At 42.8% G+C, this 25,963-nt stretch overlaps 1 protein-coding gene across 3 annotated transcripts in view; it reads left to right on the top strand.

Moving 5' to 3' along the window:
- The window catches only part of gfra4a (GDNF family receptor alpha 4a), a 314,196-nt gene that overhangs the window by 144,741 nt on the left and 143,492 nt on the right, over positions 1-25,963 (top strand). Inside the window, exon 1 of one of the 3 annotated variants that reach the window (XM_074660850.1) lies at positions 2,446-3,359. The exons of the other annotated variants lie outside the window; for them this stretch is intronic. Coding sequence (XP_074516951.1) covers positions 3,302-3,359 — 58 coding nt within the window. The 5' untranslated portion in view covers positions 2,446-3,301. Of the gene's footprint in view, positions 1-2,445; positions 3,360-25,963 lie in introns of those variants that run through there. 3 annotated transcript variants of the gene reach the window in all.

The raw sequence follows: 25,963 nt of genomic DNA, 5'->3' as shown, positions 1-25,963 counted from the left end.
ACGCTCAGGATCAGGCATTCATTTGAATGCATTAACACCTCTTAATCAGCCAACGGTACGTTTTTTTTTTCCACCGCTTCACGACCAACCCAGCAGGAGAGCTGTCCCACATCCTCTCCTCCCGGCTCATGACATCAGCATCACAAATATTCTATGGGCGAAGCTTTCTGAGTGCAGAGTGGGAGTGGAGGCGGAGACGCGGGAGAGCAATCTCTGGAAGGATTCGATCCCAAGCAGGCAGGAGGACGTTTGATTCAAAGGATAGAGGTAGGGAATCAATACGCCATCTTTTTTGGCATGCACTGTAATTCAGGGGTGCTGGGAGAGAGGGGTGAGGCTAGGTTGTACTTCCATAACCTTCTGGGTAAACCTGTCTCAGAGACCTGAACAAGGATTGTTCCGCCTTCCCACAGTAACTGCAGCAAGTTTGCCCTTGAGCAAGGCAGTTAACTAGCAGCTGCTGCTGAGCTGCTCAGTGGATGCTCTGCTGGACCGGCGCCAGAGAACAAATCCAAACCTCAGACTTTTACTCCCCCTCTGGTGTCACTGTAAAAAAAAAACATTTTCTTTGTGCTCCTTCTTGTTAAATCTGCACTTGGCAAGAGTGTTGTTTCAACACAAGACGGGGCATGAAGACATTTCATACATTCATTCTGTCTGCCCAAATGAAGCGGTTATTTGGTCATGTTTCTATTCATAGGAAGTGACTGAAATTTAAGAGTGGAATCCAAACTGTCAGCTAAACGGCAGCGAAAGAACACACTGTGCTGAGAAAATTAGTGTGACCGAGTATAGATCTCTTTACTCTTGTGTCCTTTGGTACACAGTAAACGCTTGTGAGCATGCTGTGTGCACTTTACTGGCATTACATTACACTGTTACAGGATTTCCGAGTTCGAACAAGCAGCCCAGAGCCGGCCAAAGATATTCGCTGGTAAATGAGCGGCGGCCATTATGGTCACGCTTTTAAAACACAACGTTGACTGTTGGTCAGAAACGTGTCACGGTCTGATGGTTTGTCGACCCATCCATGAGTGGCTCCCATCCTCACCTGACTTCCTCCTTTAGGCTCCCGTCATCACCTGAAACTAGAAAACCTAAGGAATCCATTGGTACCAACCATGTCATAATAGCTAATCTTCAAGGAGGTTAAATAACGCTCAAAACTTACGCTACATTTTGGCGAGGAAAAACTGGCATGGCCATTTTCAAAGGGGTCCCTTGACCTCTGACCTCCAGATATGTAAATGAATATGGGTTCTATGGGTACCCACGAGTCTCCCCTTTACAGACATGCCCACTTTATGATAATCACATGCAGTTTGGGGCAAGTCATAGTCAAGTCAGCACACTGACACACTGACAGCTGTTGTTGCCTGTTGGGCTGCAGTTTGCCATGTTATGATTTGAGCATATTTCTTATGCTAAATGCAGTACCTGTGAGGGTTTCTGAACAATATTTGTCATTGTTTTGTGTTGTTGATTGATTTACAATAATAAATATATACATACATTTGCATAAAGCAGCATATTTGCCCACTCCCATGTTGATAAGAGTATTAAATACTTGACAAATCTTCCTTTAAGGTACATTTTGAACAGATAAAACAAGAAGCTCTAGTTCTGATACTGACAGCGTACATGTGTTGCAACCAGTAAGTAATTAAAAGTGGGCTTCGGGCTAAAGACGAATATCTGCAAATGCAATGAAAGTTTACAAAAACACTTAAGAAAGCTGCAGCAGTATCTTCCCTCCCAACCTGCCTACTGTCTCAGTATGAGCAAAATCCTAAGAGGAGCACACTGCCCACTCTCTTCTCAAAAAAACAAACCAGAGACTGAACAGAAGTTTGTAAGTGTTTAAGGTTGTGCAGCTCATTCTTTAGAAACAGGAGTATGATCCTTCCCACGTTTCCCTGAGTGTCAGCCTTTTTTACATACCGCTCAAACACGGTTCTGGATGAAAGTGTCCCCAAGATGCTGTAAAAACTCCAAAAATAAGCTCGAGGAGGCAAAACAACTCCCAACAGAGGAACCGCTCAAAAATTAATTTCTCATCCAGAGTGCGAGTTTAACGGCTTGAAAATAATTCAGGCATTAACCACACAAAAAAAGAGGAGAGGAAAAAGGAACCCATAACAGCTGTGTCAGTATGCAGTGCTGCTTCTACAGGCGTAATCCAATTATTCTGAGTGTATGCAAACACATTTCTTATAGATAAAAAAGTAGGTCTCATGATGATGATAATACAGCTTGTCAATCAGATGCTGTCCTCACATCAAAATAGATTATTGTTTGTTCTACTGAAAGGAGAGCAGCATGAGCACGTTAGACAGCAGGTAGCCTCAAACAGACCATGCTGGCTGCAAGATGGTCTCCTCATTTTCACCATCAAGAGGCACAGACACTGTGAGTCAGCCTGGCTCTCTGTTTTTACTGTCTGCTCCTCCTGAGCTGCTGCTGCTGCTGTTTCTGCTGCTGTAGGGCCCCTACAATATTTCCTCAACTTCCTCCAAAATCAATGATTCTCATGCAAGTCGACTGGTAGTTTCTCTTTTTTTTTTGGGTGGGAATAACCTACTTCCAGAGAAGTGTGGATACTCTACCCAGCCTATGCACCATTTTACGCAGGTTTATTGTTTCCATTTTATGGCAGTATGAAATAGGCTATCGATTTAACTTGTCCTATTTCAACTTTGGCCAAGATTGGATTTTTTAAACGAGCAGTGGCCGGGCATATCTCCGACACGGACCCGCCTGGGAGCAGAGAGGAGCAGAGGAGTATAGGATCACAGGGTCGGAGTGCGCAAAGCAACGCGCCTCCGTGATTCATCCGCAGTTCTCCAGACGGTGCGCAGGTGGAGGCGAAGAGGAGAAGAGGAGAAGAGGAGAGAGGGATGCAGACGGACGTGGATGAAAAGCACCAGAGGATGTTCAATACGCGCAACATTTCTTCCACCTAAACTGTGTTTCTTCCTCTCCACCCCCTCTCTTCGATGTTGCATTGATTTTGGAACATCTGGCTCCATTTTGGCGCATCTGTAAACCTCATTTTTTTTTCTCCTCCGTGACAAAAGTTTGAAAAAAAATGATGCTCTGCTCTGCTCCTGTTTTTTCACGCAATGCTGTGGATTCCGGCGTCAGCGTAAGTGACCAGTCATCACTTGATGAAATAGCTGCGATTCTTTTCGCTCTTTAATTTCGGTGCCAATTCATTCCAACTAAACAAGAGAAGAGAGGGCTTTTTTTATTCTCGCTCATCATCATCGCTTCGCCACCAGGATTGCATCGATTTGAATTAATGTCGCACTCCATAATGGACTTCCTCGGACTGTACTTCTTACAGCTGGCTCTCATCGGTAAGTTGAACAACACTTGTGTATCAGTGTAGTTGAAGTTGTGCAGAATGGATGCTGAATGTTGTTCTGCGGATGTTCTGCAGCTCCTATTAGACCTGAGATCAGCCTCAGCTTCAGGCTCATTAGTGCACTTCTTTAACGAGTCAGCAGCGGCTCGCTTTTTGCCAAAGTTGCATGATAATATATTCATTTTTCTGCAAGATGAGCCAGTTAAAGGATGCACTAAAGGGTCCCGGACAGAGCAGGGCTGCTGCTGTTTTAAAAGGACCACACAGAAAGACACAGAAAGACACAGAAAGACCGCAAAATGCCATCTGATGGATGACTGACAGTAATGAAGCGGCGCCACTCGCCGGGTTTTCTCCACTCCAGAGCAGCTTTACATGTCTTTTTCAGCCTTGTGGAACAATATTTGTGTTACCCTGCAGGCTACATACTCCCAGTACTGTAAATGCACATGCTCTCCAAACAGCAGCAGGATGAGAGGATAGATTACAGAAGGAAAGAGAGACTCATAATGTGTTTTTTTTGCTGCTGCTGGTCCCCAGTTTGACTGCGAAAATGCCAATGCAGACATGTGTGTGTCAAAGTCTGCCTGTGTGCTTATAATTGTGCACGTGCAGGGGTGTGCGCGCTTGTGCACCTGCCTTTGCAGGTGAATTGTCGTGTGTGTGTGCGTGCTGGAGGGGCGGAGTGTGTGTGCCATGTTTTACGCGCGTGTGTGTGAGAGCATATGTGTTTGTGTGTAAGAAGCATAAAAACTGTCCAAAGTGGTGAACAGGATCAAATCCAACACTCAATTCATGAGCAGTGACCACACACACACACACACACACACACACACACACACACACACACACACACACACACACACACACACACACACACACACACACACACACACACACACACACACACACACACTCAGCTGTTTCTCTCCCCACATCTATTAATCATGTTACCTGTATGCTGCCTCATTGTGCCAGCTGGTGCAAGTCATCTCTAATGTCAGAGCTGTTTTCTGCTGGTCTCATTTAAAATTCATCTGTGGTACAAACTCTAGATTTTTTTTTTCTGATTCTGCTGCACTCTGTTCTGCAAAAAATTCCCCCAACCATGGAGAGAAAGAAAAAAAAACCTTCCCGCAGAGTGAATGCGGGTTGGAAAAACAGGACGCACGGACGGAGGGATTTGTATTTGTGAGATTTATAGCCTCGATGATGACAGCTCCACATCTCAAGACTCCATTTCCCTTTGCTGCAGCTGTGATTGTAGCCACTGAAAGCAGCCTTGCATGCTGGAAGTACGTTGGAAAATTGTGGGTCTCCCAGGCGAGATGTTCCACCACCTTGAACCATGAACACACTGCACTCACTGCACTCCTGTCCGCCACACTAAACCCTAAAGGAAGTGAAGTCCCCCTGTCTACCCTCACATTACATGTTAAACGTGTGTCACCGTGCTGTGCTGTCACTCAAGACATGAGCTGGGTGGGTAAGTGAAAGCAGGATGTGAGGAAGGGGAGAGGGGGGGCAGCAGTCAGTCCTAGTCTTTTCTCCACAGATATTCTCACCTTGTCAAAGAGATGTGTCAAAATGGCAGAGAGTCTCTCACCCAGGGCCTCATGATCCCATCCATCAGCCACACAGGGAGGCGGATGCAGAGAGGAGGAAGAGGAGGATGGGGGCGAGGGGATCAAAGGAACTGAAGCAGCTTCAGCCTGAAGGGTCGAGATGGGTGGTCGGTTTGAATCCACAGGGGGGAATCAAAGTGGGTGGAGCAAATGAGTCTTAAAGTGCTGTCAGAAATGTCAGGAGTTGAGTGCACCTGAGCGATTCTTGGGGGGAAAGGTGGTAAATACGAAGGGGAAGTTTGGAAACGCCGGACGGACGGCATGTATGGCAAGTTCACGAAAGACTGTTATGATTTATTATTGTATGTACATTTTGGCATTTAGTGTAAATATTAGCGAGTGCTTTCAGCATTTTCTGCATTTTGTCATGCAAAGTAGAGCAGCATCAGACCATACCAACACCATAAAGAAACATTTTGATTAATGGGTTGCATTTTGTTATTATGTATGTGTTATCAGAGCACTCGAATGTGTGAAAACTAAGGCTGTCAATCGATTAAAATATTTAATCGCGATTAATCAAATGATTGTTCATAGTTAATCGTGATTAATCGCAAGATTTTTCAAAATGTCTTAAAGGGAGATTTGTCAAGTATTTAATACTCTTATCAACCTGGGAGTGGGCAAATATGATTGCTTTATGCAAACATATGTATATATTTATTATTGGAAATCAATTAACAACACAAAACAATGACAAAAATTGTCCAGAAACCCTCACAGGTACTGCATTTAGCATAAAATATATGATCAAATCATAACAAGGCAAACTGCAGCCCAACAGGCAACAACAGCTGTCAGTGTGTCAGTGTGCTGACTTGACTATGACTTGCCCCAAACTGCATGTGATTATCATAAAGTGGGCATGTCTGTAAAGGGGAGACTCGTTGGTACCCATAGAACCCATTTTCATTCACATATCTTGAGGTCAGAGGTCAAGGGACCCCTTTGAAAATGGCCATGACAGTTTTTCCTCGCCAAAATTTAGTGTAAGTTTGGACAAGCTAGTATGACATAGTTGGTACCAATGGATTCCTTAGATTTTTTCTATTTTCATATGATGCCAATATCTTTAAAACTGAGCCCACAACAACCTAAAAATTGCAAGTTGCATTAATGTGTTAAATTAATTAGTTGCATTAACGCGTTATTGCTTTAACTTTGACAGCCCTAGTGAAAAGTCATACTTACAACTCAGAAATTTAAGCTTTCAAGGAGCAGTTAAATGCTGCATCAGGTCCTTCAGCAACTTCTGCCAAAGTGTCTTTGAGCAAGCTTACCAACAGCACACGCCCCCAGGTGTTTGTGTGTGTATAGTAGACTGGCTTAGCTATACATTTGAGGACCAACAGTTGGCAGCCCGCCGTCGTTATGAGGACCTTTTGGTTTAAGAGGACGTATAGGCTGTTATGTGTGCAGGTGTGCGTGTTTGCATGCAGCTCTCTTCCCCGAGCTCCTGCTGCAAATAAAAACATGCTCCTCTACAACTCGCAAGGCCGAACAACGCTTTAAAAATGCCTGCGGTGTCCACGGCTGCAATAATATCTGTCCAGTCTAATGAATGTCACTTTCTGATGAAGCGAGGTGTATAAAGTGGATGTATGCAAGATTAGCGTGCAGCGTTTTTTGCATTTCGTTAACTTGCGGGGGTAAAACCGAAGCCTCTATTTACTTCAGATTGAAATTAGCATATTTACTGCTCAGTCTTGTGATGCTTCAGTGATCATCTGCCCTCACTGCTCTGAACATTTTTGCAATCATTACTGTAATTAGTTGACCAGGTTTATCTGCATATTATTCTTCTCTAAGTAGTAGGAAGCAAATGAACACAACCTACCTCACCATTTGCGCCATGGCGGAGGGTTTGCACTGTTTTAATATTGTGAACAGTGTTATATTCGCGGTGGTAATTGGCTGGCAAGAAGTAATGATCATAAACATAAACGGAGCACTACTTGTGGCTGATATGCATATTTTCCCCAGCATGACTTTGTGGTGATTGGTTCGTCACAGGGGCAGCGGTCGTGAAGGGAAGGTGTGAACAGTTTGAGGATGCGTTTAACTGCAGGGATCCTTCACAAAGGCGAACTGCTGCGGCTGTAGATTAAATTCATCAGAGTGGGGAGCCAGAATCATGTCCTATAAAGAGGCTCCAGCAGACTGGAAAGGGCATCCACTGTTGATTTTAGATCAGTTTTGGCAAACAGATGATTATGTGTAATTTGTTTCAAAATGGTAGCTGTCATCAGTTACATTCAGCGGGGGGAAAGAACACGATGGTCAAATTGCTTGTTTCTAAAATTAAGTCATTACTTGTTGAATTGTGAAAAGAAATGTTCAACATTTCATTTTGACTATAAAAATATTGGATGTGATTTAGTTTTTCCACAATCGGAGCGTCACAGCTGATGATGAAAAGTGAGAACTCGTCAAACTAAAGGTTAAATGTGATAACAAATATCTTGATTGTTACTTCAAAACATAAATCATTTTATTCAGAAATTACTGGTATTGTTATAATTCAGCTGTTTTTACTCCACCAGTCATTTTATACCGTAGCTCTAAGGTTTGGTTGTTGATTATGTCAGGAAAGTGTTTCAAATCACTCATTGGAACTAAAGAGCTATTTTGATTTCATATTTTGAGGACTCTAGAGCAAAGTTACACAAAAATAATTACAGTGTTGAGACTACAGCACTGAGAGTAAGCTGATTACCATTACCACTAGGTAATTATTTACTGATTAACTTTCCAGTCCAGTTGAATACATTGTTTTAAAGTCATCCTTCCATAATTGGCTTTATTATTCACTGCAGTAGGATGATCTCATCTTTAAGAGAAAAGCTTCAGATACTCTTAACTCTAACATGACTGAATACCTGGCTTTTGTGTTTCACAACTTTCTTTCTCTGCAACAAGCTATGAGCGATCTCTTATATTGTACCTTTTGACTTCTACACGACTTTGTTGCATTGGGAAGACTAATAGCAATTGAGGATTTTCTATTTGAGGAAAAAGTTCTTAAAGTCTAATATGTGGCTTCACTTCAGTCTGGTAAAATTTAGCCTTCTGTCAGTGTAAATAAACTGGTCTGTACGCCTCCTCGGAGATGGATTTCTGTCTGTCTGGTTATTGAATATCAGTGCCAGATCAGATGGTGGGTCTGGACTTAAGAATCAAAGCTTTACTCTGATGCCGGGGGACTAACTCTGTTGATGGGAGGGATTCACCCGATCCTCGTGTCAATACTGACCTTTTTTAGCCGTCCAACTGTGACCTGATTGATTCACATTAAAATAAAGAAATCAGTGTTTTCTATCAGTAACATTCAGTCATAGCAACAGCCCAGTTTTTAGCAATCTCATGTTGCATGATTCCAATGACTTAGCACTAGTATCAGATTGGTACCCGCTATCGGCAGATCAGTATTGGAATCAGTATCAGAAATTTAAACTTGGATCAGTGCATCGTTTGGCGGTAGTTTTGAGAGTTATAAAATATTAAAATTTGACTACTTATGGACAGGAAAAGGACAAATACATAACCAAAAATCAAAATGGTCCCAGCAATGCAGAATACTTCTCATGTAGTAGTATTTTTCCAAAATCATACTTGCCAACCTTGAGACCTCAAAAATAGGGAGGATTTCAAAACCAAAGCAGGGCATCTGGGGGTCCTCCCAAGTTTCAGAGACTTTGTTTCCTGCTTTTTGTTGCCGTCTAAAGACTGAAAACTAAATAATAAGTACACTGCAACAGCATTTTTATGTTAAATAGGTTAAATAGTGTTAACTTTTAATTTCACTTTTAATTCTAAGGAAATCAAATTTAATAATTCGCCCCTCCGGCGTGAATCTCTGACATAAAATAATATTCATCGGTTTTCATTCATTCATTCATTTTGGAGTATTTCTTTCTCTTAGTTCTCTCCATTTCTCTCTCCTCTTCTCACTCACTGATGGTCCTTTCAGACACAATGCGACAACGGCATAATTGCGCTCTGAAACCTGTTATTTCCAATGGCTTGCCACACCACGACGGCTTTGCTGTGGTGCTGTGATGTGCGGTGAACCCAGTAGTGTCGCGAGCGGCTCTCTTCAGCCAGGAAAAGACATTTGGTTTCGCTCTAAATCAGGAGAAATGGGGGAGAATTGTAACCCCGGGAGGAAACCGGGCGAGGGCAATGAAAAACGTGAGTCTCCCTGGAAAATCGGGAGGGTTGACAAGTATGCCCGTAGTGTATTTTTCTTAAAGCTGCATGTGTTAAATGATTGTAGGCCACATGGGGGCAGAAAAACTCCAAACAGGCTTGAAGAAACACAACCCTGACACATTATTACCTTGTAAACCAATATTCACTTTCCCTTTTGCTCTGTTTTGGTTCCCACCAACCCCTGCTAAAAATACCTGCTACATGCTCCAACTTCTCGTTGCCAACTTTGTCAGGACTGCTTTTTGGCATTGTGCACAGTGGGTTCATCAGAGAGTGTTTGCCGAAAGCAGCTGCCTCCTGCTGCAGAAAACTTGGCTTATTAGAGCACCGAGACTGAACTGTACAGTAAAAGTGGCCTAAAACAAAAAAAAGTGGAGCTATTTCTATCACTTTGAACCCTGTGTATTGTTGTTAATGTAACAGTATTAATGAATTTTTTTAAAGTACAGTTCATTTCCAAAGTTTGGCGTGGGAGATGTAGTCATATGTGTTTGAGAGTTGACAGTGCAAAGGGACAGACGCTCTGCAGATCACGAAGATGAACTTTTCTCTCCACACAAATAGCTTCCTAATTAACAACCCCGCACACAAACTCACAGAGAGAGAGAGAGAAAGGCCTCCCGTGTATCCAAACCAAACTCCTTCTGTCGCTCGCAGCAGTTATTCAGCCTCATCACTATGCTTTGTATGGGAATGAATAATTTGCTCCTTGCATGTTTGGTAACCTTGGATTGTGACAGATAATATTATGGGTTTTTTGCAAATATGCGCTTTATGCATTTATTCCGACAAATGTGAAGCCCCCCCCACCACCACCATCACCACCCCCCCCCTTTACACATGTATAATTCATACTCACCCTGCTCTCTCACCGGGTCCCCATAGCTGGAGCACAGCGTTGCACAGTTTCTTGATATCTCTTATGGTGGATACTTCTGTGTGCCTTTAAGTTCCTCTGACAGAGAGAAGGGAGAGAATAGTGTCGGAGAATTACAGGAGCAAACATAGCGGGGAGAGGAGGATGTGAATGTGAATGCGAATAAGCCGTGTGTGACAGCGAGAGAGAGGGGATTTATATTTTTCCATGAGGCTGGAACTGTCGTTGGGCATCTAACAGAGAGGAGATATGTATCCTCTGTAGAGCGTCTCACCAGAGCTGAGTTGCTCTTTAGATCCCCGGTGCGCCGGCTCAGTTTGGAGCCTCAGATTTACTGTGCTGCCCCCCTTTGAATTTCATTTATGCTTTTCCTGTTTGTTGTTTACGTGGAACACCTGTTGCCTCGCATCCCAAAAGTGGAGATGGTAGAGATGGCTCGCCCCAATCTGCACCCAGTATCTTCACATTTGCAGATATCATTTTTTGACACCCAATCCATCTTGTGTGATTGATTTATTGATTTAATTTGTCAACTGTCTCCTCACTGAGATAAAGCTTTGGCTTAAAAAAAAAAAAACTTTTTAGGAACGCTGCCTTTCTAACTGTCATTATGACTCAACAAAAGAGCTGATAGTCAGATAGCTGTGGGTGTGTTTCATCGGTGACTAGCTGACATTTATAGGCGGTTGTTCTCTGCTGTCGTACCGGTTTTCTCATCGCACTGTTATCTCTGCCAGGACAAGTGATACTGTATGTACAAAGAGCAGATGGAGGCAATTACAGGCCATTGGCAGTGGAGAAAAAGAGCAAAATGGACGCCCTAAGATGGAGATAAACATTCCCTGCTATAGAGGGAATCAAATTGCAGCGCAGACGCTGGTAGGGAGGATTTTGTGGGGTGAAACCACAGTGACAGTGCTCCTTATTATGTTAAAACCCTGTCATTTCCACTGGCTTTTGTTGAGGGACGATTATGCCACGGAGACAATTACCCTGCCCTTGCCTTTCTGAAAGGATATGGCATTTACTGCCACTGTATTCCATAGCCAGACGTTTAACTTTGTAATGAAAAGGCTGCAAAATGGTCCCGGCTGATTGTGAGAAAGCCTAAAAGGCTGCAATTAATCAGAAGAAAAAAGTTTTGTGAGTGGGGGGAAAAAGGTAGCAAAGAGTTGGCTTGGCAGAGACGATGACAAGTGGTAATGAAACAAGCTAGCAAGACTTCAAGGCCCTTCATCAAGTGTTCACAGTACTTAAAGCCTCTAAGTGTGTCTGTCAGTGCGCATTTAAGTATAAGGAACTTTCAGTGTCTCATTGCGTCTGGCGAGAACCATTACCCAGACCCATAAAATAAAGGCTCTTATTACTCCAGCATTTTATTGAGAGAGGTGCTGGAGGTGACAATCATATTCTCATCTTGTCTCGCGTCTAGATGAAGCCGACATAAAGATATCACTGATAATCACGAGGCTCTCCTTTTTTTTGGTACGATGTTTGAAGTGGGTATATGTTCATGGACTAGAAATTAATGGGTTTTTTTGACAGCAGAGAGTTTATGATACAGAATGAGGCCGTTACTTTATGAGACAGCTAGGCTAGCAAGTTTTTTTTATTCTGTCTGTCTACAGTTTGTCTGCCAATGATAGTCACCCTAAAAATGTCCAGTAATCCCATTTTAATCAGTATTTATCAGTAAGTATTTTCTGCTGGCTCATGTAACTTGTTTTGTTGGCATGGAGGACATAAACGTATTACATTAGAAAAGCTGTATGGAAATGGAAAAAACGTAACGAACATTTAATTCACATGATCAGCTGTTTCTGCTGTCGAACAAGATATATATTTAGAATATCTTCCTCTTGGGACAGCATGAAATATGGCCAATACTAGCTGACACGAAAGAACAATTCAAATTTGCTCAATTGAAACTAATTCCTGAAGACCTCTCTCCAATTTTCTCTCTTAGATCCGCGTAGGTCGGCCAAGGCGACTTGTTTTGTTTACGGTTCAACCTCTACTTCTTCTTCTACTACATTTACCGACGGATTACAGCCATGCGTAGCCTATAGCGCCAACTTCTGACCAAACTACGCTGTAGCCGAGTTTATTCGCTCCAAACTAGTTGATGGAAACAGTCCTAATTCACATTTCTTTTTTTGTGACATTTCAAAAGTTTGCTTAAAATTCACCTGACAATTGAATGGAAACACGGCTGTTGACTGGACAGAATCATCTGTCAATTAGCCAAGAAATACTATGTCATGTCATGTTATGTTGAGAGAATGGCGAGGCCAAAATGTCTGTCAAGAATAGACAGAAAAACAGTCTGGAAATGTTTCTGTATTCCTTCAACAGACTTCCTCCGCTTTTTAGAATTTGACAGAAAAGCAATTTTTGTTTGGGCTGAGAACCGCCTTGTAAAAAAGGTTAAAAAAACATCAGTTTTACTGTAGGCCAGACGGATTATTATTGTAGCAGCAGGATTGTCTTTGAGGATTATGAATGTGTTCGAAAATGTTTCTTTTTGTAAACAACTGCAGCTTTTCTCAGAGTTTCTGTTTATTGAGAAAGAAAAGAAGACAAATGAAAAGAGTGTCTGAAAGGTATCCATCAATACAGAAGCCAAAGATATCAAAATGATAATTACATGAGGGAGACACAAACTTGGTACCAGGGTTATCCATCTCTTCCTGCCACATCTCACATTTAGGTTAGGTCATATTAAAAGAGTAACTCCTCCACTTGCCGGCTTACTTTTCTTTGACAAACTCTTCCAGCAAATGAGAGCAGAGAGCAGAGATTCCCCCGTCCGGAGCAGGAGTCGAATCTAGATAACTTCCTGCAGGCTCTTCTGCAGGGGCCCCGGGATCTGGGGAGTTAATTGGTTTCTAATCAGAGCTGCAGGTTTTTTGCGGTGGTGTTGAGATAGAAACAGAGGAAGTGTGTAAAATCGGGACTCAGGAATCAGGTTCAGTGCCAGGCTGTCAACCGACTAAGCCAACGGGAGGTGGAGGACGGGGATGTGTAGAACGGGCCAAATCGCAGCAGGCGCTCCACCCAGCCTGTCTCAGATATGTGCCAGATAACATTTATGAGGGCTAATGAAAGAGTTTGCGGCTCAACACTCTCACATGGTTTCCACTCTGTAGTCTGTCATGGGCCGCTCAGCTGATTATATCTTGTGTCTTACATGTTCCACGTCATCACCCAGGCAGACGGAAAAACAGGCAGACTGAAAAAAATTGGAAGATGTTCAAGATTTCATAAAGATACAAGATCCAAAAACAGTTTATTGGCAGTAATGATGAGGCAGTTTGTGTCTTGTCTCATTTCCCAGAATAGTTATTACACAAAGTCTGATTTAACTACTGAGCTACAGTAGTCAGAGTTTGTGCATTAAAACTATATTAAACAACGCACCATATGTTATACAATATCAGTTTTTATTTTTCTGTGACCTTGTGTTTAACCAAATCACATATCCTGCTGAAAACAACCTTTCAGGGATGTTCGGGACATTTTAACCCATACAAACTTATGGTGGTTTCAGATATAAAAGTCCTGTTCTTCTTAAAATAGACATTGTTAGATGACTTGTAGTAATAATATTATAATAAACATTATTTACATATCACTTTTCTTAACAAAGTTGCAAAGTGCTTCACAACAAGACAAAATTTTAATAAAACAATAATAATAAAAATACATTATAGATAAATAAATTGCAATGAAATAATATTCACACAGGGATAAAAGCTTTTTTAAAAAATAAAGTTTTGAGCAAGAGATTTAAAAGTAGTGATAGATTTAGCAGTGCTCGAGTTTGGTCTCGGTCTCGAGAACTGTCTCAAGGCCACTTTTGAAAGTCTCGGTCTCGTCGCGGAATCGACCGCATTTCTAGTCCGTCTTGTCTTGGTCTCAGAAAAGGCAATTTTATTTCATGACCGGTCAAGACCACAACTGCCGGGATATCACTAAATTGCCTGTTTATGCAAATGTTCATAGAAAACAAAGGAAAATTCCCACACATAAAATTCACCTCTGCAATGCTGTTTGATTATTTTATCGAGACATTTCTCATGGTACACTTAAACATACCCATATATACACACAGTATATATGGCAATAAAAGAGGTGACTGAAGAGGAATCTTCATTGTTTCTTGGTCTTGACTCTGTCTCGCTCTGCCTTGATCTTGGTCGTGACTTGGCCTTGCTCTGCCTTGGGCTTGGTCTTGACTTTGTCGCGCCCTGCCTTGGTTTTGGTCTTGACTCAATCTCGCCCTGCCTTGGTCTTGTTCTTGACTCGGTCTCGCCCTGCCTTGGTTTTGGTCTTGACTCGGTGTTGCCCTGCCTTGGTCTTGGTCTTGACTCAGTCTCGCCGTGCCTTGGTCTTGGTCTTGACTCGGTCTCGCCCTGCCTTGGTCTTGGTCTTGACTCAGTCTTGCCCTGCCTTGGTCTTGGTCTTGACTCGGTCTCGCCCTGCCTTGGTCTTGACTTGGTCTCGCTCTGCCTTGGTCTTGGTCTTGACTTTGTCTCAGTCCTTCAAAGTCTTGGTCTTGTATTGGTCTTGATACACTCTGGTCTTGGTTGTGTCTTGGTCTCGGTTTAGGTGGTCTTGACTACAACACTCCAACAGCAACATTGGAGCTCTAAGGGAGAATACTAATAGAGATACCTTACATAGACATTAGCAGTGAGGGAGTTGGGTGGGAGTTAAACTGGTGTTATTAAACTATCAATACATAGATGTCCTACAGGCCTTGGGATGGATTCCATGTGACTATCATACGCCGCTTTCTGCCGGTCTCCAGTTAAGCTCAGAATAAGACGGGGCAACCCCTTCCTATCTCCGCTCAGTGGATCATCTCCCTTTAGCTAAGCTGATAAATCCTGCCTTCAAGGTCTTTTTGTTCCAGCACATCTAAATACAGAGTTTTTTTTAGATTTATTTCAAAGGGGATTTCAGAGGGTCGTGATTGACATGCTACACACAATGTATAAGAAACGAGTTGCTTTTCTCTCCTGTTTCATCTGGCGCATGTTCGTATTTTGCCAGTGGGATCACAGATTTGTGTTGCAGTATCTCTCTTAGAGGATAGAGATATCGTGAGGTTTGAACTTGTGACTCTTGTGTTGATTTATGTGTTAATAATGAGGTCTGCTGCTTTCTATATAGTACATGTAGTTAAATAAATCTGTCCTCCAAAACGATTTCATAAGATGAAACCCTGATCTCATTGATCTGAACATGTTGTATGCTCATTTCTTTTTTTTTTTTTTTTAAAGACTGAGACCTGAAGATTAGTCGAGGCAATAAAACTAAGGTGAGGGAGCTTAGTAACACAAGAATGAATGTAAATAGGATTCAGCAGCAATGAAAGGTACAAAGTGGTCTAATTAAATCCTTCTCGATGTGAATTCAATTTCCCCCGGCCTCACAGCATCCTGTCAGTGACAAAGAGAGCTGCCTCTCTTTGTCTTCCTACGAGTAAATTCCAATTAGCTGGTGGGTGTATGTTGGTGTGCCAGTCAATCACAGGCTGTGTTTTAAAGATGATGACAGCGGCAATATATTGACCACGGCCATCTCGGTGCCTCTTATTTGGAACAATAGACAGCTAACAGAGATATTGATTTTCTTTATAGGCTCGTCGAGTGAGACAGCGGGTTCATTTAGAAACCGGCCACTTGCGACCACGCAGCGTTAATCGCTCTGAGGGTTTCTTTAAAATATTGTAACACTCACGGAGCCCTTTTGTACTGTTCTCCAGCCAATAAACCCTGGCATCCACTGCTAAAGGGATTTTCATCTCTTTTTTTGAAATAGAAAATATTTCCCCCTGGTGTTATCCGTTACATCGTGGTATCACAGTCCACCGGTCATTTATTTTTTTAGTAACACGCAGCGTGGAGGTGCCTCCAAAATCACCTGCCATCCCACACCCAGCCTATCCGATATGAGCCATCACACGCCTAGCACTCGCAATATCAAATGACACTGATGGCCCCCTAAACCAACACTTCACATTACCTCCATCTGGTTAAGGGATCGCCTCCTGCAATACCATCCCAGAACAATTTCCCTGGCTGACACTGTTGTGAGCGGGAATGAATGTATACATGAAGATTCTGTGTACTATCTATACCTGTATGTATGTTGCTATGTGCGTATCTATGTTTTCGTGTACCAGCAGTGAAAATAAATATACCTCCGGGCCAATAAATCAAAATTTAATCTAAAAAGTGGAGACGCAGCAAAAGCAAATACTGGTGTGGAGGAGGACAGTCAACACCTACACCTGCCTTAATCCGATTGGGCCTTTGGAACAGAAGTAAGAGAAAGATAGACCGCAGTTACACACCATCGCCGCCTCAAACCACAAACACACGCATACACACTTTCTTCAAATCAAATTACTGATGCCTGCTGCGATGGCCAGTGTCGGCGCGGCACCCGTCATCGTCTGCGTTTGCCTTCAGAGGGCCTCATTTATTTTGAGAAGAGTTTTTTTTTCTGAGACATGCTCTCTCATGTGGAACAGTGAATATAAGATATAAAAACCCGTCTGCCTCGTGACTTTGGGCCATGGCGAGATCAAACGCCAGAGTGAGGGGGGGATTGAGAGATGGAAGAGAGGAAAGGAAAGAAAACCAAAGAAAGAGAGCGAGGGGAAAATATTGGGAGTCTTTTCCAGATGACTGCTGGCTCGCCTTCGTCCCCTTCGGTCAGGGAACGTCTCATCTTTAGGTTTAATTTGCTGCTTTTAACTCCGTCCATCGCCCTTCCCCCTTTCCGTGTGATCCTGGATCCTCACCCTCCATGTCTCCAGGCTTTCCTACTGAAGTGTGACCCAACCCACTGCCATTGATCTAAGGTCACCCACGTTCACGCCGGTGACCTTTCACAGATTCCAATTATTTGATAATCTGCCGCATCATCTATCCCCCAGATGGTCAGGTAATACATTTTTCACCAGCGCTCGAGTAGCCACATGAAACACAGCTTTTGGGATTGTCTTGGCTTCAAACACTATCAAAGCTCGAGCATTTTTTCACCGTTTCTTAATAGCGCTGCTGTCGAGGGGATGAAGGATTGCGAGTAGATAGTCTCTGAGGTCAGAGCCACTTGACTTACTCGGATGTACTTGATGGTATCTGAGTAAGGTAATGGACACAGTCTCCCCAAAAAGACAGAGGTAGATGGCGCTGCAGCAGATTGGCGGTCGTGGGCCCATCCTACAAGGCAGCAGATAAAGTGAAAGCCCCTCCTCCGCTGTCAGCCGCCGCGACCTCTTGTCTGATCAGCAACCTGAACAAACCCGGGGTTACGTGTTCACACCGTGGAACAAGACGCCATCCGATCTTGATAACCACTAGATTGGATGAAAGCCATCGAGCCACAGAAGAACGCTCTTCAGTGTACCCCAGCCTTCACCGGGTTCACGAGGTTTTGACCCCCATCAATATCGTTTAAGGACTTACAGTGTACCAGTACTCCAGCGCACTGGGAGCTGTGTTGTAGTCCACTTCTGAGTGAAGGGGAGTGGGGCCCAAAACGCATTAGGAGACCAAGAGGCTGGCCTTAGACAAGTAAGCCAAGAATCTGCCAGCGCCAGGGCCATGATAGATGATGAGGCACGGCGAAGGTTTTATTGAGGCTGTAGCGCAGCTTGTCGTGACCAGAATGAATGAGATCCTTGGCATCTGTGGGCACCGTCGCCCCTCCGGTCCCATTTTTTATTATTACTTATTCACGTACAGCAATAATGTTGGTTCAATTTCTCCCGTTATCAATTTGCAAACTTGGCTGTTAAACTGTGAATTATGCAACAAGAAAAAAAAAAAAGAAAAAAAGGATGGGGGCTAATCAACACGACCATGCTGAAGATATTTATAACCTTCCTTGGCTCCCTGGAAGACTTTTACTCTTGTGGATGGAAGGAAGCATATGGAAATATGTTTACACACATCTTGACTGTAGCACTTCTCCGCCGGTCCTCTTGATTAGCTAAACGATAAAACCGTCCTCCTGCTATTTACTGTTTGAGGATGTTTGCATCTGGTGATTAGGGGTTCTTCTTCAATCATTGTTATACAGAGCACGTTTGTCTCATTTTAAAGACATAGTCTGCAAGATTTGATCATTGTATGGCATAAAAATATGTCATTATGGTGTTTTTGTCTATAAGCATTCCTCAATGGATGCCAGAGTTTCTATTAATACCGCCTTATGTGTTATGTGAAGATAAAAATGCAGACATAGACACATTTGATTAGTAATGCTTTAATCAGCTTTTCCTCTCTTCCCTAAGTAGTAACATTATTTTTAAAGGTGCAGTAACTTTTATCTTACTGCACCTTACAAATGTCATTGTCCCACCAGATAACCTGAAGGTGAATGTTTCCAATCACGATTCCACTATTTTTTGTGTTTCATCACAATCCTCCCTGCAGGTGGATGTTGTTGGAAAAATATAATAGAGTGATGAAATAAGGATAGACATGTCATTTGTGTCTTTATCTTTGGTGCAAAATGTTCATTGCTATGGTGTTGTGGTGGAAGACAGACTCAGAGCCTTACTGTTGTAGCTTGTTGAGGTTGAGCTATAAATACTTTATTTACAGTTTGGGTGTTTAGTCCTTCCCTCGGTCAAAACCAAGCACATGTCCACCAGGTCCGGCGAGGACACGAGGGGAAACGCTGCCCCACTCAACTGGCTGTTCAAGCGTTGACGTACCTTTTCCTGGAGGGCACGTGATTGGTCCGGACACAACAGGAAACAACACGGCAGCCTGCTCGTAAACTTTCTGTTATTCCGTCTAAACAATCCACCAAAATCTACTTCTGAAAACATGTTAAGCGAGAAACAGGCTATGCCACTGCTGAATCTGGTTTCATTTTAGAACCAGGTCGCCTAGTTTGACAGCTTAGTTTCGTGAGCCGGACGCGTCGCGCTGGACGGGCTCATTTGCATAAACTGTTCCCCGCCTTTTCATTTTGAAAGAGCAACTGCCAATGAGGAAACTCCAACACTCGGCCGACCAATCATGTAACTTCATCACTCAATGACAGACTTTTGCGATGCAGTTAAAAACTACTTCAAACTGCAGTTGGTAACTGAGCAAATATGAGGAAAAGTTATTTTTATAAAACTGTCACCATATCCTGATAGTAGTGTATGAGACAGCTAATCTGTGAAAAAACGGTCAAACTAGACAGCGCTGATCAAATATGAATCAATATTCTGCTACTGTAATGCCTATTTCTCTCCTCCAATGTTTTCAGAAACATATTGTAGTGTACTGTCGGCTCCAGCCGTCGGGCGGTGCTTGGTTTTGGCTCGACTGTTTTCAACATAGCGGCCGGGTCACAAACTTTCTCTCCGTGTCGTCTCGCACAGACCTGAACCACGCCTGTAGCTGCCAGTAGCTCCTCGCAGGATGCTGATTGGTCCGTGCACTGGCAGCTGCCACGCCATTATAATGCCATTATATGTGTTCAGGAGAACTGTGAACCTGAATTTTCTTTTGGTGAACTATATTTAGTTTTGCTGTTATTGTTTTTTTGGACTCAAGTCTTTGTTGGACAGGACAGTAAGAGAGAAATAGGCATCATTTGGAGAATGACATGCAGCAAAGGTCCCTGAACAGATTCAAACCTCTTTTTGAGCTTCAGTGTGTGGCACCACGGCGGCTGCTGCTGCCTCCGCTCACGTTAACCACCCAGTTTATTCCGTGAAATGGTTTAGTGATGAACAGTCCACACACACTGAAATTATGTTATTTTCTGGCCCGGAATCAAATCGAGGCGGATGCTTTTGCGCCGGGGGGAAACACATTTTATTTTTGGAGAAACTAATTTTGAGAGGCGGCAGGAATCAGCTGCTTGACACTGGGTGTTTCAAACAGCAAATGGAAACGCTTTCATCGACTCTCTATCAGTTAAATGTTCCGCCAGTCAGTGATGGGAAAAATCGCCAAATGCATTTAGATGAACTGTCCTCACTCTCTGATGTTCTGTATTCAGGAACCGTTACAGTTTCTGTGTGTGGTGTCCATGTGTGTTGGTGCATGTACAGTACAGGTAGACCTGCACATGTGAATGACTTTCTTCTTCATGTCTGACATTTATGTTTTGAAGCGGTCAACCCAGTGAACCGAACGCTGCGCTCCCCGTTGCCCTGCTACGTATCCTGAATGGGACTGCTGAAATTTCCCTTCCCTGCCTGCTAAATCCTCTGACCAGAGTCATGTCACAGTGATCCCCAGCACCAGTCATTAGGGCCCATTGAGATGGGCTCGCATGTTCAGCTACGCTTGACTGGATGATTCCCATTTATCCTTAACCCTCCCTCCCTCCCTCCCTCGCCGCTCTCTTCGGAGACAGGAGCTGCCAGGTTCATCTGTTTGCCTGTCTCCTGACTTGTTAGAAGCCTCTGTCAGCCTTGTTACTGAGCCTGCTGATCCGTGGCCATAAACCTGTGCAAAGGTGGAGAGGTATTAGCGAAGCGGGGCTTTACACAGCTGTCCGACGAGTGGCTGAAAGCCCAACATCTCCCTCAAAAACCGCCATTCATTACTGACGCCGTTAGCAAAAAGCTGAGCCTTATTATCAGCCTAAAATAGATCAACAAATCAGAATATGCTCGCTGTTTGAGTTTTAAAATCCGACTCCAACATGCGGACAGATGCTCCGTCTCTTTAATTGACAATATCGGATTGTATCTGAATCATTTTGTGTAATGACCCCAAAGTAATGGTCTATGTCTACATTGCTCAGTAAAAGCAATGAACTGGTTCCCCTTTCTCAGCCCTGTAATCTCCCACTGTCCCTTAGTAGCACTTTATAGCATCCAGGTCTGCTGCCTTTAATATCCTGGTTTGTTAAATCAGTACATTTCACTGCTGGCTATGCTGATTTGTTTCCGACGGTTGCTGTAATTACCCCTCATGGAATCAGTTTTGTTGGCGATGTTTACCAGACAAAACAATCCACCCGCGGAGATGGAGAGGCATCTGACCCGCTGGGAAATCTTTACAATATCAACACCATTAATTACTAATGAAGGGTTCCCATTTGATTCGAGTGGAAGGCCAGTACATGTTAAGCATGCTCTGCACATATGATTTGATGTTTAATGGACCTTTAAAAATGAGGAAAAACATGTTTACTCCTCAAACATATTGCTCATATTTATTCATGAGCTTCTCTCTTGAACTTCTTTTATGTCCTTGGTAACACTTTATAATAACCATCATTTATAAATTGATAGTTAATTAAACTTAGTTCATAGTTATTTTACTGTTAAGAAACTGACATAATAATAATGTTTATAAATTCTATATTGTATCATCGCTGTTAGGAGACAATAACAATAACCCTCTGATTAGTATTTAATAACAGTTTATTGTTGCACACATTATAACATTTTATATACTATATTAAGTATTTGTTAGTGATTACCAAATGATAAGTAAACTTTTAAGAAGTAGTTTTTAAAACATCTATAAATGTTGCGTAGGTAGAAAATAATTATTAACCATTAACAAAGTATTAACTATCGATCTAAATAATGTTTATAGATGCTTTACAAAGTATTTATTAACCATTTAACAAGGTATTATAATCATCAGTTATAATAGCAATCCAAATAATGTTTATAGATGGTTTACAAACCAATTATTATATTATTAACCTTTAACAAAGTGTTACAGATATCTATCAAAGTTCACAAATAATATCTTAATCATCAACAAATACTTATATATAATAGTATATAAAATGTTATAATGTGTGCAAAAATAAAAAAAAAAGCTATAGCATTACTAATAATTAGTAAACATTAATTATCATGTTGTTGTTAACAGTGAAATAACTATTAACTAACTAACTAAACTATCAATTTACCATTTAGAAATGATGGTTTTTATAAAGGGTTACAATTTATTTTCTCTTTGATAAACCAATCTGGACGTTTCTTTTACAATAAACCCTGATTTTAGTTGCCTCTGCCCACTGCGCACACTTCATCAAATAGATGTTAACCTGTAGCCGGCACAGTTTTGTCTCTTTGCTCAGTGCCTTTCATTAACAGTTAGTGATGTTTGCCAACACGGCGGCAGCTTCCTGTGTTTGGTCCCTCGTCTCCCCCGGAGCTCTCGCAAACGGAAAGCACACCCGACTCACCGACACCTGCTCTGAAAATAGACGGTGTAAAAGTCATAAGTCAAGCGACACAGCGACAGGATTGTTTGGAAACACTGAGCATGTCGTATGGGCGGCAGTGCAGAATGCAGAAAAGCTAAAAAAAAAAAAAAAAGAAAGTGTGAAGATGTGTAAGCGCCACGTTGTGTTTCTTGTCTCGGGGGCCCCTTGAGAAATTGCCCTGCTGGCCCTCATTCTTAATGCTCTTGTCTGAGAGAAATACGGAGAGACAGAAATAGAGAGGAGGGGACGCGCGGAGTGAGAGTTCAGCATGGGAGAAGAAGGGATGAAATGAGAGATGACTGTGAGAGGGATTATTAGGTGACGCAGGGGGTGAACGAGAGACGGAGCTGCTGCGATATGAAGAAAGGGAGTCGAGAGAAAGTAGACAAGATTAATTAACTTATTTCCAACAACAGATCCTATTAAAGTTGCTGTCAGCACCACTGAACCACTCACTGGCTTTAAACTGAATACTTTATGAGCTTTGTTATGTATTCAGGATGTATAAATATATATATACATATACAGCAGGCGGTGCATTGTATGCACGCCGCTCAGTGTTTGCTTTTATGGTTTTTCTCTGATCGCTGCAGCGGCGGTCAGATATCTGTTGCTATGCTATTATAGAGAGCGGCAGATAGTGAAATGGCAGGTGGGTCTGTAAACACAGCATCTGAGTGATTCAGTGTAGCAGGCATTTCTCCGGGTCTATAATGCCAGAGAGCGATGGAGTCGGCGAGGAGGAGGAGGAGAGGGTGTGGAGGTGAGAGGCCGGCTACCGGGAGACGGCGATGAAAGATTGATCAAGAGGGCTGATGCCTTTTCAAGGTGAGATCTCAGTTCTGAGGGGACCTCATCTTCACCTTCTCACTTCAGCCAGGGACGGAGGTGGTTTCAGAGACTGAAGCTGAGCTGAGGCAGCAGGAAGTCTCAGATTAGGGGAGTCAACCGCTGTCTGTTTTCTCTCCCTGGTGGACACCTCTAACGCTCTAATGCTTTCCCACAGCACATTTTCAAACATTTTGCTCCCTGCGGAATATTTTGGCGAGCGGTTATTTCTCCCCCCTCTCTCCCCCTTTCCTCTTTTTTATCTCCCTCGCCTTTATTTTTTCGCTCAGAGCGTAGCCGTGGCCCCGCTGAGGCTTTTTAAACATTTGTAGAACTCTATTGTGTCTGTCAGCATCATCAAACACAACGGAAATAGCGCCTCTGGGCGTTAATCTTTACCTTCCCTCATATTTACAGCAGCACCATTTGATCTTTTTACATCTTTCTTCATTCCCCACCACGCAGCCGCACGGTTATAAACCACGCGGGGTTTGATCCCGCTATGACAAAGCCTCTCTGACACTTAAAAAGGCATCTCCCCACTGTTCGGCTCTCACATGCATTCCTAGCAGTGAGCAGGGTAGTTAGCAATAAGTGCTAATTTCACATAATTGATTTCCCACTCAGTTCCATTTAACAGAATGTAAAGACCTTAATTGGAGCTCTGTGTCATTCTGCACCGGGTTTTTCACTTCCCATTATATCCTCTATAGGCTTTCAAGGGGGGAGAAAAAATGGATTTGATGGAATATATTGCGTAGCCGCAGTAGCATGACGGGCTACAGGAGCAGGTTTACTGTGATTAGGTAGAACTCCACGGGCAGATGACGTTCCCATACAGGGAAACTGCATCGTGAATTACATTTAGAGGGGAACTTATTTTGTGGTTTTGAGGTGCTGCAGCTCAAACTGCACAATCCACTGAACATTCACTTGATATTCTCAGAGCTAAACTAACTCTCTTCTGCTCCTCTCGCTCACTTGTTCACTCACACACATCCGCCGCCGCTCTCTCTCTCTTGCTTCACCACTCACTTCCCACGTACACACACACTCTAAGCACTGGCTCTGCTCCAGATGAATTACGCTACTCTTACAACAACTGGCTCTAGAGAGGGGTATTTGCGTTTTTGCATCAGCCACCTAGCCACACGGGAGAGGTCTCAATCTGAAAACCTCACCGCTAGATGACGCTAAATCTGTTTGTTTAAGCCAAACTATGATGATTTTGTTTTTACTAAACCTAACCAAGTGGGTTTGTTGCGTTTTTTTGTTTTGTTTTGTTTCAATTTACAACATTAACCACGTGTTTAAAACTGTTTAAAACTGGGACCATAATAAATAATCTTTTTTTCCTTCGAAACCTAATTGAGAATGCAGTTTAGTTGTATGGGAACGTAATTTTGTAGGAGACCAGCCCGTTCTCATTCCCAGGGTGTCAAATACTGACAGTTCATCACGGCCGTCGATGTGTGATACCGCCGCACAAAACACCCGTTATCACCTGTATGGGACGCACCGGGCTTTCCATTAACTACAATGTAAACCCATCCACGGCAACAGTAAACACTCAGATAAAGTGCGCCGGAGTTGACTGTGGTGACGTAGTTTAAAGAGTGAAAAGACACACACCGGGCGGGTAGGAGGGGTCGTGAATGGGTCCAGCAAACAGGACTTTCAATCAGGAGACGTGTGTTAAGTTTCAATTTCACGTTACAATCAGCTGTTCGTTCGTGTCCTGTGTTCACAATGATTCATTTTCACTTTACAAATGCAGTAGTTTTAAGTCCAACCAACCAATCCTAACGTGACGCCAAGCGGTACATTAGTAGTACCAGTATGTGACGAGGTGTGATGAGGACATGTTGAGGAGACAGAGTTGCTGGAGGTTGAGCATGAATTAGGGGCTCTCTACCTTCCCTTAAGGGCTGTCAAGGTGCCCTTAATCAAAGCACTCACAGAAAAATTACCCCTCAGACACTCCTACACTGTTAAAAAATCATCTGTAATTTTCAGGGGAGTCCAGGAATTACTTTCTGACAAATGGTTGTAATTTGTTTTTCTTTTCTTGCATCCACTTTTTCCCCCAACCTTCTCTCTCTCTTCAGTGAGTGATTTATTTTCCCACAATGCTTTTCAACATCCTCCAGTGAACTAGTCTCGACTTGTTGATTCCAGCTGTTGGTTGCATGTGTAGTTAGTGATTATGATGGCAATAATATTGATATCAACAACAATGCAAGTGAAAGTTACACCCTCACAATCACAACATATACCGTGACTGTGTTGCATTCTGGGTTATTGAGGCTATGCGACTATCGGGAAAATCAATACCCTGAATCTTTTGCGTGACATTTTTGCTTGTATGTGTTGTATGATTGTGATTCCATGCAGCCATCCTGATTTATATCTCAACTTAAATATAGCGTTAGTTCAGGCAGAGCCGTAATGTTGCCCTCGCATTAGCTGATTTCATTAGCTGCTTCATTCAGGCTTCGTAATCACTGCCTCTTTCACCAGCTGCAACCATCGCTCTGCCGACGAGTTCCCTCCACCACCTCGACTTCCTCCTTATGTTTGGTTTTAATATTATTAATAAGATTTAATGCTCATATTTGTGTTTATTGATTAGTCCTCCAGCAGAATCCTGCTCAGATTCTTTGAGAGCTTCCACAGAGACAAATCACTACAGTATAGAACCATTCGCTATAAATAGTAAATTCCTTCACGTAAGTGTCAATGATTGAACTTCTTTATAGCTGTTGGAAATATTTCAGTGAAGTGTGATGTTGTCTACATTTAGACACATTTCTATGCTAATAAGACAATAAATGTCACCAAGCA

This window comes from Sebastes fasciatus, chromosome 15 (genome assembly GCF_043250625.1).
Source record: "Sebastes fasciatus isolate fSebFas1 chromosome 15, fSebFas1.pri, whole genome shotgun sequence".
Classification (NCBI taxonomy): Eukaryota; Metazoa; Chordata; class Actinopteri; order Perciformes; family Sebastidae; genus Sebastes; species Sebastes fasciatus.
Note: the sequence above shows the minus strand (reverse complement) of the source record. Positions and strands in the feature narration are given on the sequence as shown.